Genomic DNA, 11,186 nt, shown 5'->3' with positions numbered 1-11,186 from the left:
AATGGTTCTTCGTGTAACCACTTTTCTTTTTGTTGATTGGGGAAGATGTAGAAGTAGTTGATTGGAGAATGGTAATTCCATTCGTGGGAAAATAGTCGAATTGACTAGTGAAGATCGTTCTTAACTAGTCAATTCTACTATTCTCCCATGAATGCAATTACCATTCTCCAATCAACTATTTCTACACTACGATGTCGAGTCTGGAAGAGAACTAGAGAGATTTGCCGAGATCTTTTGGTCCCACTTGACTCTTGAACCGGGGCCTGGTATGAATGACAGTTCTTCTTTTACCTAATGAAAGACCCTTAGTTAAAATCTTACGAATTATGATGTAAGATTAGATTCTAGGATTAAATTCTGTGTTTCAGCTTTTTCTTCGTAAGAGTGAAATGATTAAGATAATTGATTGTTTAATTATATTTGCCTAGTTATCAGTTATCAAGTACTATTTCTTTCATATATCTTTCTGTTCAATAACTGTAATGAAATGTTACTTTCAAGATGTTTTGACCATTTTGGGGTGACACGGGGTATGTTCTCAATTTTATTGTATTAGAGTGATTTGCAGGATGCTTTATCAAGACTCTTATTACATACATATTTTGATTGATTTATTAGGGTATAACCGTTAGTACAAAGATCAAGCCTTAAGATCATCGAGTCATAAGCCCTTATCATAGAGCTCATGAAAGTTTCATCAATAAATGAAATAATTCTAGGAAAGAAGCATGTTAAATATAGTTGAAATATTTGTTGAAATATAAACAATATTATTTCTAAAAGAATGACTATAATAAAAACATCGCCATGAATCTAGTAAAAACCTAGCCAAATTTATATGTTTAGCCCAACGCCATAGAAAAACAACATCAAATAAACAATGTTGTATCCCTATATAGTGAATTGTCTATAAAAATCAGATATATGTTTTGTTGTAAATCAAGTTAATAGGTATACATTTTCTATGAATTTATTAAGAAAACCATTTAACAAGAAATGGATTACTATCGCCTTTTGAATCTGGTTTGTTTTTAATGTAAAATGATTTGAATTTGTTTGAACAAGTACAATAATTTTGATATGCAGTGTGCGAATAATACAAAAAATATCAGGATTAAGAGTCATAAGTGGTTACCAGTATAATTTTAAGAAAAAAAAATTACAATAAACCTAAAACTATAGAATTAAAAAAAAATTATATAAAAAGCTGTACAATTAACAATTAACTTAAAAATTAGTGCAAAACTAAAGTCAGTAAATTATGTAAGAAGTCGATTTTATTCTGAAGGCAGATCCTTAAATGGAAATACTTCTCTAGCTTTACTATAACAGATTTGCAATTTTGTTTGCCAATACCTTTGTTTCAAACACAGGTATACAGGAAATGGCATATGATTCATAAATACAACCCTTCTAATGGACTCCATACAGTTTATCCAGGATTGAAGATTCACTATATTTCCTCCAGTGATGCACCATGTATGGACACGACGGAGGTTACCACGTAAGACCAAATCTAACAATTGGTCATGGTAGGGGATCTCCACTATCTCTAGGTTGGGTGCAGAGCTTAATATGGCCCTCACAAGAGGAATAGTATTCTCATGTATGTTGCAAATGGTCTCTATTAAACCCACAGGGTGCTCAAATCTTGAAAAACAACATGTCAAATTTGATAACTGCATGTTTGTCTGGCGAATTTTGAATACCGCGAGATTAACGAGAGGCTTTAGCTCAGTTAGTGGAAAATTCCCATCTACATTAATCGTGAGACTCAGCACTTTCATATTTGGACACTGATTAAATACCCTCACCATTAGCTGTGCATCAGTTTCCCTATTTATTGATCCAAGAACAGAGAGATGAGTAAGTACTTGTGCCGCAGGTGGAATATCGTAAGAAAACTCAATCATCCTTTCAGCCCATGCAATAAATCCAAGTTGTTGATAGGGTCCGCTAGATAGTGATAGCTGAAGGTGGGTTGCATGCTGTAAATACTGAATAATCGTGTCAGAAATGATGGAACTTTTCACAGGAATATCTGTAAATTGTTCCTCTTCTGTTGAAATGCCCATCAGCTGTATTTGACTTGAATAAACATTAGTTAACCACGTATCTTCAATTTCTGATGGTTCTAGCTTAAGTATTGCAGATATGTATGGTGCCTTCCTCATATAGAAGTCATATGGTACAGCAATCAATGATATAAATCTAAATTTTATATTTGGATAACAATAACAAATTGCTTGGGCAAACAGGGATAGAACCCCAAAATAAGCATCACACCTTATTGTTAGTTGATTTAAACTTTTGAATGACACACACACTGATTTTTTACTCTCCAAAGACGACTTTACTTCGGCTTTCTTCATATTTGAAAAGAAAGCTGGGAAAAGTTCTTCCTCTAGTTGTATACGTAGAGTAGGGTTAATAAACTCAACATCCAATGAGATTTTTTCCAAATTTGGAGCATGATCTTTTAGATGAATAATGTTGTCGTTTATATTGAGGCCCAGGTGAATAAATTTGAGATTTGGTGACCCAGATAGTATTGTCTTGATTATCAGAGGTTCATCAAATACAATGCTCATATCAATAAGATTTTCCAGATGAAAAGGAACAAAGTCCATAAAAAAATCCAGTAATTTATAAGTTATGATGGGGTCCAAGAACTGTAAGAAAAAAAAAACTTCCTGTTACAAGTGAATCTATATATGATTATGTTTCAATTTTGTTTAAACATTATTTGAGCCTGAGCTGAATGATTAGTGAAAGGAGCTTGGCCAATGTAGTGGAACAGATAAATAGAAAATCTCTCAAAATTTAAACACAATACCTATGGGAACTGCTCTTATTGTAAAACCTGTTAGCTACAAAATCCATGATAGTTGCCCTTTTTCAAGTTGGACGTCATTGAATATTAAAAAAAAAGATTTTTGCAATAAAATCACAGAGACTTACCTTATCCTATTAAATTAGCTTATCATATATTTTTTTTTTTCAATATACAGTCCTAATCCCGAGACTTCCTTGCACCATAATATCAGTCAATCATAATTAGGGTAAAAAATTCCACTTTTGTACGGCCCATCAGTTTGACATATTATTGAATGTACATGTAGGTAGTAGGCCTCTTCTTGTTTGCCACATACCGTCTTGTTCTATAGACGAGTATATCATAATGTTTCTAAACCTTGCATATGCAGCGGCAAAGTGATGGAATAGCATTTGCATCAACCTCAGCATTCGGTCTTGAATACAAAGTGTCAGTTGCTGCCAACTCTCTGCAATGGATGGAAACTACAATCTGCTATAAGTCTCCCTATTTGATCCAGCAATAGTTGGTAGGAGTCTGCATTTCGGATTGACGTAAACTTAATTGATTCCAGATGCAGCCCACCGAGTAGGCAGCATGTTTCACATGTTTGAGTTTGGAGGAATGGATTCATATGGCCACCACTTCTGGGAAAACATGTCAAATCTCTAATCATCAATTCCTTCAGCTGTTCTGGAACTGTTGTATATCATCACCACAAAACTCTCCAATTGCTCAAGGTTTTCACAATCTACTTCAGGTGGGTACTTCCCGAATTTACATTAAGGCACCAAAAGCTTCATCACACATATCATAGGCTAGTCAATCAGATTCCTTCCCTTTACCAAGGAAAGCGGAAATGATATCCCAGCCAGTGAAGTCATGGACGAAAAGCATCCCTTAGCTCTTTTTTGTAAGTGTGATACATTTCATGAATAGGAACCCAATAAATTTCTGTTTTTGTACAATGGCAACCCACAATGCCTCAGACCTAGCTCCTGAAGTGTATACAAAACCCACTGTTAGTATGGGGAGAACATTTGTATCACTGGTATTCAGTGTGAGGAGTTTGTTGTCTGCTTCTGTTGTATGCCAGGCATGCACAAAATCCACGTTTTAGCTTTTCCATGACTGCATTGCACATTACCCATCAGATTCATAGTGTGGTTGCTGCCAGCATCATCTTTCTTGGTCACAATCACCACTGTATGTGTCCATATGTGCAGTAATATCAGTCACATTTGATTTTTTTTTTTTTTTTTTTGGTGTTCATGTGAATTGCGGCATTTTTTATATTCAGTGGCTTCCATCTTGAAATGGTCGTCATCTTGAATTTTTAGTTTGCTAAAATGTTTTACCAAAAGAGTAATCCTTATGGACTGTGGAGTATGTATGCCAGTTTTAGAGCCTGTTTCCGGAAATGAAACATTCTCCTGAAAATTTCCTGTTATTTGTTCTACTAATACAAATTTTCTGTAGTAAAGAAGACAAATTAGTAGTAATAAAAGATTCACAAAAGCTTCTTACAAATTGATTCTTCTTACGAAACCACAGTTTGGTATATTCTTACTACAACTGTTTAATACTATACTCGATTAAATAAAAAAAAAGTACCTATATATATATAAAAAATATATATATATATATTATATATATATATATATATATATATATATATATATATATATATATATATATATATATATATATATATATATATATATATATATAGCTGTAGCTTCGAGTAAGAATAACTTACCAATTTATGACTGTAACTGGAATACAAAAACAAGACTAGAAAAGAGTTGAACACCCCTCCCCCCCAAAAAAAATAGTTACAAATGAAGATTTTACTAAGTAAACGTTAATGAATGAATGAATGATTTAAAGTTTTCAGGCATGGGTAAACGTTAAAATAAAGTTTTACTCAGCTATTAGAAATAAGTATAATCTTTATATGAATTGCATAAATTTTCAGTTCCCTTATCAAACAGATAAATGCTTTCCTGAGACGAGGATTCATTAAGGACAGTTGATGATAGAACGATTAATGTTTCTGTTTTTAATGTAATAACCTCAGTCAATATAATTGTATGATTCAATTAAAAATAGACATCTATTAAAGTAACCCAAATGATTGTATTGCTTAAGGAAAATTTTTTGCTATTTTTTTTTCTTAGAGATTTCATAGTCATCAGTGTTCATTACATTACTATCAAGAAAAAAGATATATGATTTGCTAGAAATATATTACTATTAGTTCTCTGAAAACTATCCTAAAAGGAAATATAATCTTAATAGAATATTGGTTTAGGTAATAGCCAAATTAGGTAAATTTAATAAATTATCACAAGTGAATAAGTAGGCAAGGATACTTTATGACAGAACAGTAGTAAAAATAATACCACAAAGTCTAGAAAAGATGTCGTCATTGCAATTACAAACATTATTTATATCATTGCAGATACGGAAAAAGAAATTAATTACCCTCAAATGAGGACCCTCTATCTCTCCAGCGACAGGCGAAAACAGCAGTTGTAGCATTAACTTTTCGTAAGTTTTGCTGTTGAATATGCAGTTATTCACATCAATGACGTCAGCCAATGACCTCCCAACTAGATATCTCAGGACAGAGGTACGTCCTCCAAGCCATTTGCCCGTACTTGACCAGTACCAAGTCTTGAAACGTTTTAAGGCAACCTGTCCATAGTAAAAATATTAATATTTTTTTTTATAGAGATTCATCTAATTCCTGATAATAACTTGTATTTAATGGCAAATATCACCATATTCGATGACTTCAATTAATTTTATGAAATGTGAAAGCTTGAAACACTTAAAATTTCAATTTATATTTTCTTTTTTTTTTATTTTACAATAAGCTTGACCTGCTCTGATACAACCAAGTAATCTTACCCTTTCCTCAACAGTGGAGTTTTCTAGGTTCATGATAACTGGGAAGCTCTGTTCAATGATCCATAAGGTAGTAGAATAGACCGCGCGTTTTTTTAGTGTTCTGGGAATATATAGGGCTGAGGTAGGCTCACTGTTTAAAGGCATTCTCCTCACCTAGGGATTCAAGTAAACAGATTTTATCTATTCTTTTAAAAACAAATATTAGATAACTTATTTATATGTCCAATTGAATGATATAGTGAGAATATCACTAACTAATACATAGGCATTCCCATGAAAAATCATTTTTGCGAGGCATTTGTTATGAGGATAATTTTATATAGGTAATAAAATACATTGATTGTTCAATTCATTAGGAACATTCAATGAGTAATATTCGTCGACAATATTTTAGGCACAGCTCCTTTCAGGTGATTCCTGACTTTTATGGTGTGACTAAATATATCTCACACGGTAACCCCTATTTTCTTCAATATAGGAAAGATTTATGGAGCATGCAACCACCGCTTTCCTCCTGTTTACTTGGAATAAAAGAAAAATGTTCTGTGGCATTACAGTTTCTTATAGCATTTGCATCACCAATATCTATGGTAAGAAATATAAATTTCTATAAGTAATTTGTATTTTTCCTAACTATACGAATCCAAGTGCTTTAATGTCATAAGTTTTTTATATAATCTCCCTTTAAATAGGGAGGTTGTTTCAGCGCAAGCTGGAAACGGTCGTCATAATTGTTCAACGACTGGCTAGCAATCAACTGGTGGTTAAACTACTTGTGGAGTGTGCAGCGGAGGAGCCCCACCACCTTCACCAGTCTGAAAGTTTCACTTTTTAACCTTTTGACACAGGACTGAGTAGCGATTGAGGTGTGAAGTTAGATTTAATGACTTATGTATTTGTATAGATGCAAAAAACAAATTACTTTTAAAAAGTATTTGTTCTTACATGATATACAACCCATCGTCGTTCAATAAGGACACTCAATATTTGGTTGGTCGAAAGTCTCCTGAGAATCAAACTGGATGGTTCTTTTCTTCGTTGGAAGTGTCCGACTGCCTGGTCCAGTACGTGAGAAAAGCAGTGACCACAGCAACCTCCAAACCCTCTTTCATAGAAATGATGAGATTCATAGAACCAAGACTTTACAGGGGGGGGGGGGGGTAACATGAGGAAAGACATTCTGTCCAATGAAGAAACCCCTCGCCAAAGGGTTAATCTTTTTTAATTAAGTACCTATGATATAATCAATAGGTCGGTAAAAATTCCAAATTCACCAACTCTTTCTGGGACGATAATGCAGATGCTACTTTACTAATAAATAATGGAGTTCTGAAATGTAACCAATCAACATCAGGTCCAATCAAATAGATAGCATTGCAACCGCTTTGTCCCCAAGATGGAAAGAAAGAAAAATGAAGGAGAGTCAAGCATTCTACCATTCATTCCAGACTTACATTTGCAAGTTACCTTAGACAAGATGCTTACTGCCCATGTGGGAGTTAGGTTAGTTACACAACTACTGTTTATGAGCAGCAACCACAGGATAATGCAAAAAGATGTCAAGGGAGTTGCTGATTTACTCGGCAAATATAGGGTGTGGGAAGGTAGTGTGACTTTTCCAGACTTCAGCACTTTGCCCACTGTTAGGTTTTCCCCTAAAAGCCAAGGTGGGTCTATACCTCGTGTTCGTGAGCCCTGGTCCTAGCTGGCACCTCAACCCTCTCGGCAGTCGAGTTGTATTCTTTATGGATTATGTAGTGTCCAGTTCATCAAATAGTAGTGACTACTTCACCCTAAGGAAGGAGGAAAAAGGAGGAGGTAAAACATTTCTTGCCCCATAAAGGAGATAGGTTTGTTACACAATCTGTTGATCACCTTTGACTGGGCCAAGGATGAAGGTTTCCCGGGATCTTTGGGTCTAATCCCAAAGGTAGTGAGAAGTGAAGATGATCTGTCTCGACAAAAATCCTGTCTTCACGACCTGCATCATTGACAGATTCTTCCTGAGAACTAGTGTTGATCTATTATGTCTGAGTTTGTGGAGCCGGATCAGCAACGTTCTTTTCATCTCTGCGCTTGTATGAAGATAAAACAAATCAGATTGTCTCACAAAGAAAGAAACATGTGTTCTTGGATATATTCTCATTCCTTCTGTTGCTGTATGTATTGTTGTAGTGTCCTCCCATGACAGGGAGGCAAGTCATCTTGATCTGTAAGTCATTCTATACAGAGAAGAGATTATGAATGATTCTATGTCATGAACGGCGGAGTTCTGAGTAATGGCCACTAAAGCCTGAGGGAGAACTCCTATCCTTCAGAATATCTTGCGTCGCAGGTTTGTGTCACAGGGAAAGCAATGGCATTCTCGTACTTGTTTCACCAAGGCTAAAACTAAGAGTACAATCTTAAGTTGAGGCCTAGCTGCCACCAATCTCAAGGGCTTGAGCAGTCTTCTTGAGAGACCCAAGGAGACGAGAGATGTTATATGCAGCTTGAGGTCCATAGGAGGTCAAGACTGCTCCACGTTCTTTATGAGTCTTTAAGAATCAAGGGCCAAGTCTTAGTTAAAAACTTGGATCGAAGGCTGAGCGGTATCCTTCACCTCCAATATTGAGGAGCTTCCCAGATATAAATAGAAAAAAAAAAACAACTCTTCTGGATACTTTCAGGCGTGTGGCTTCTTGGGGGGCGATCAGGGTCACTCTGAACCCAGAAGACATCAATGGACTGTAGAATTGTTGTTAAATTAGGTAGATGTTCAGAATGGCACAAGACTATTATTACCAGGAATGTTGTAGGGCCTTTTCAAATCTTGACAATTGGCTAGGACTATCAATCAGAAAACGAAAAGTTTCCTGTTCAACTGAAAGGAAAATATATCAAATGATGGTGTATCCCAAAGAGCAAGAAGCTTTTCTGCTATGCAAGGGTATTTCCCTGTCGACTGGATGTTGCTTGAATGATCCTACCACGTTGTTGACTTCCCAAGAGTGCACCTATTTACTAACCAATAAAAGGTTTGTAGAACAGGGGCATCTTTGTTGACAAAACACGAGTAGAAGTTTTGTATTCAAACTATTTGGAAAGCTTCCAATTTAAGCAACACTTCATGCACTTCCAGAAGAATGAAAAGCAAAGGTATTTTTTCCATGGACCATATCCTTGAGACTGATTGGTCACTCAGGAGTGTACTCCATCCTCCCTTGGAAATGTCTGAACAGCAGATTTCCAGTAGGAGGAAAGTTTCTGTGATGAGGTTTGTCATCCGGGTACCTAGCTAGATTGTCCCATATCCCTGCAACACCGGAACCCGAAGGCAAGGGGAATGTTGGTTGCTGACTAAGGATGCTTCAGGAAACCGCTGTAGTGATTGTAGAGCAGCAGGAGACTATATCATTGGCGATCAGCAAGGCTGTCTATACATAAACTGTTGATTTGTTTCTGCTGTTATCTAAAAGGGATCACTGTCACTGCTGTTATGCTATCTATATTCTCAGAGGTTCCATCTGCTGCTTAGGATTCTCAGACATTTTTCAGATATACCATCATCCGTGGGTCATGACAAAAGAAAGGAAGTCAGATTTGATCCTAATGTAATTTTCTTATAGAAGGATCATCCACTGATTTCTCCATTGTGCTATGATCTGAAGATCTTGGTAAAAGAAAGAAAATCTGACTTTATGCTGTAACATTGCTCATGTAGGGGGCAGAGTCCAGCAGTCGACAAGATACTCCATTAGTTGAATTCCATTTGACAGTGAACACTTAGGGAATGAAAGCCATTTTGAAGAATAGAACCGAAGCATTTTTTTCTGAAGGTACAAGTTTTGAAGATGCAGGGTGGGGCAAGTCTTCTTTCTTAGGACAGACTGCAGGCATACTTTTTCAATGGAGATACATTGATGAACTGTCCCCACTCCCCTTTCGAGTTCTCCATCAAGAAGAGTCGACTGCAATAGCTCAGAAAACCATTTTATGTGACTTTTGGAGTGTTCTTCCTCCATTGTCTTTACTTCTGCAGGTAGGGGACAAGCTTCTAGCAATATTGGATTGCAGGTCGGGAATGTCAGCAATTTCTGATTAAGGTGCGGTAAGAGTTGATGACCTGTAGGTCACAAGTTTTATTTTTAGCACTTGCTCTAAAGGGAGATGGTTAGAATAATTACTTATTAAAGGCCAGTACACTTTAAGGTAACCAGTCGTTACCAGAGGTAGTCTTGTCTCACTGCCTTCACCCGATTCACCTGCCAGCCAAGCAGGAGGCTATGGTATACTTTCTCTGCATTGTTATATTGCACACTGGTTTTTGATTGGTGACCTAAGAAGATACTAGTCTTGACATCTGACATGATCAACTCTGTGGACTTCTTCCTCGTCTCAAGGCTAGTAAAGTCATGGGTCGTGGTGAAGCCCAAGACTGTCGCTGGCCAGTGTTCGAAATCTGTTTTCTGGAAGTTGGCAATTGAAGTAGATTCTAAGACAGCAGACATCAGGGTTTGATTAGTTAAGGAGGCATGCCCGTGGGTAGTGGAGGAGGAATAATCTTATTTGATTGGCTAGCGCATAAAGAACTCCTTTGGCCAGTGATCTCAGAGTTTACCATATATAAAGACACAAGTATGTTACAGCCATAGCAAGTAAAGGGTATCTTCGGTCCTTGACAAACGGCAAAGTGCTGATCAATCTATATAATTTCTCTCCTGATGAGAACTATGGATCCTTCCATGAGGTCATAGAACTGACGTAGATCTCTGGGCAAAGGAAGATCTTTATACATTTGTAATGAATGTTGAAAAGAAGCCAGTGAGATGTGCTTTGCGACTGCAAGTCGAAAAAATGGTAACTAGACGAGTCGGCCATAGGAGTCTGATCGCATGGTATCTGATTGTGCAGTGTCCAAGCATGAGAGCAAGTGGTACCTGCACACACTGACTGAAAGTAGAGTGATGTGCTTGAGAAGATTGGGAGCATAGAGTAAGACTCCACGTAGGATATGGAGACCATTTTGTTAGTGATTTTGGTGGGACTGATCAGCTAGAGATTCCTGACAAGAATGTCCGAGACAAGCTGGTCCGCTAACGTCATACAGTTTCTGCTGTTGGTTGATTGTAAGCTCCGTCATGATTCTTCTAGGCTGTGGTATTCCGGGGTTTCTGAAATGCCCTAAAGATAGAAAACCATGAGGGAGGTGGCATATATCCCAATTAAAGTGTTTCTTCAATATTGTGCACTATTAAATATTGTTAGTATATGTGTAACTACCTGTACTACACATTGACTTTGGGATGGGTATACTCCTGATAACTTACTATCAAGAGACAACACAATCAGGTGAAAAAAAAGGAGTGGTGTTCCTTCTCTCTAAAGCCCTGTCCACACGATCGAGTATGCCCGACGGGCAAACAGTGATACCAGGCCACAATAGTTAGTGAAAATGAGGGGTGATGATGTCAGA

General features: G+C 36.7%; 1 protein-coding gene across 1 annotated transcript in view; it reads right to left on the bottom strand.

The window, feature by feature from the left end:
• Positions 1–596: 596 nt before the first annotated feature.
• Positions 597–11,186, bottom strand: part of LOC137648322 (uncharacterized) — a 37,294-nt gene continuing 26,704 nt past the window's right edge. The window contains exons 2-4 of the mRNA XM_068381250.1: positions 5,732–5,884; positions 5,303–5,515; positions 597–2,672 (exon numbers count right to left, since the gene is read on the bottom strand). Of these exons, the coding sequence (XP_068237351.1) occupies positions 1,278–2,672; positions 5,303–5,515; positions 5,732–5,875 (1,752 nt within the window). The 5' untranslated portion in view covers positions 5,876–5,884 and the 3' untranslated portion in view covers positions 597–1,277. The remainder of the gene's footprint in view (positions 2,673–5,302; positions 5,516–5,731; positions 5,885–11,186) is intronic.

Source organism: Palaemon carinicauda, chromosome 1 (assembly GCF_036898095.1).
Source record: "Palaemon carinicauda isolate YSFRI2023 chromosome 1, ASM3689809v2, whole genome shotgun sequence".
In the NCBI taxonomy this organism is placed as follows: Eukaryota; Metazoa; Arthropoda; class Malacostraca; order Decapoda; family Palaemonidae; genus Palaemon; species Palaemon carinicauda.
This window is presented reverse-complemented; position numbering and strand designations above follow the sequence as displayed.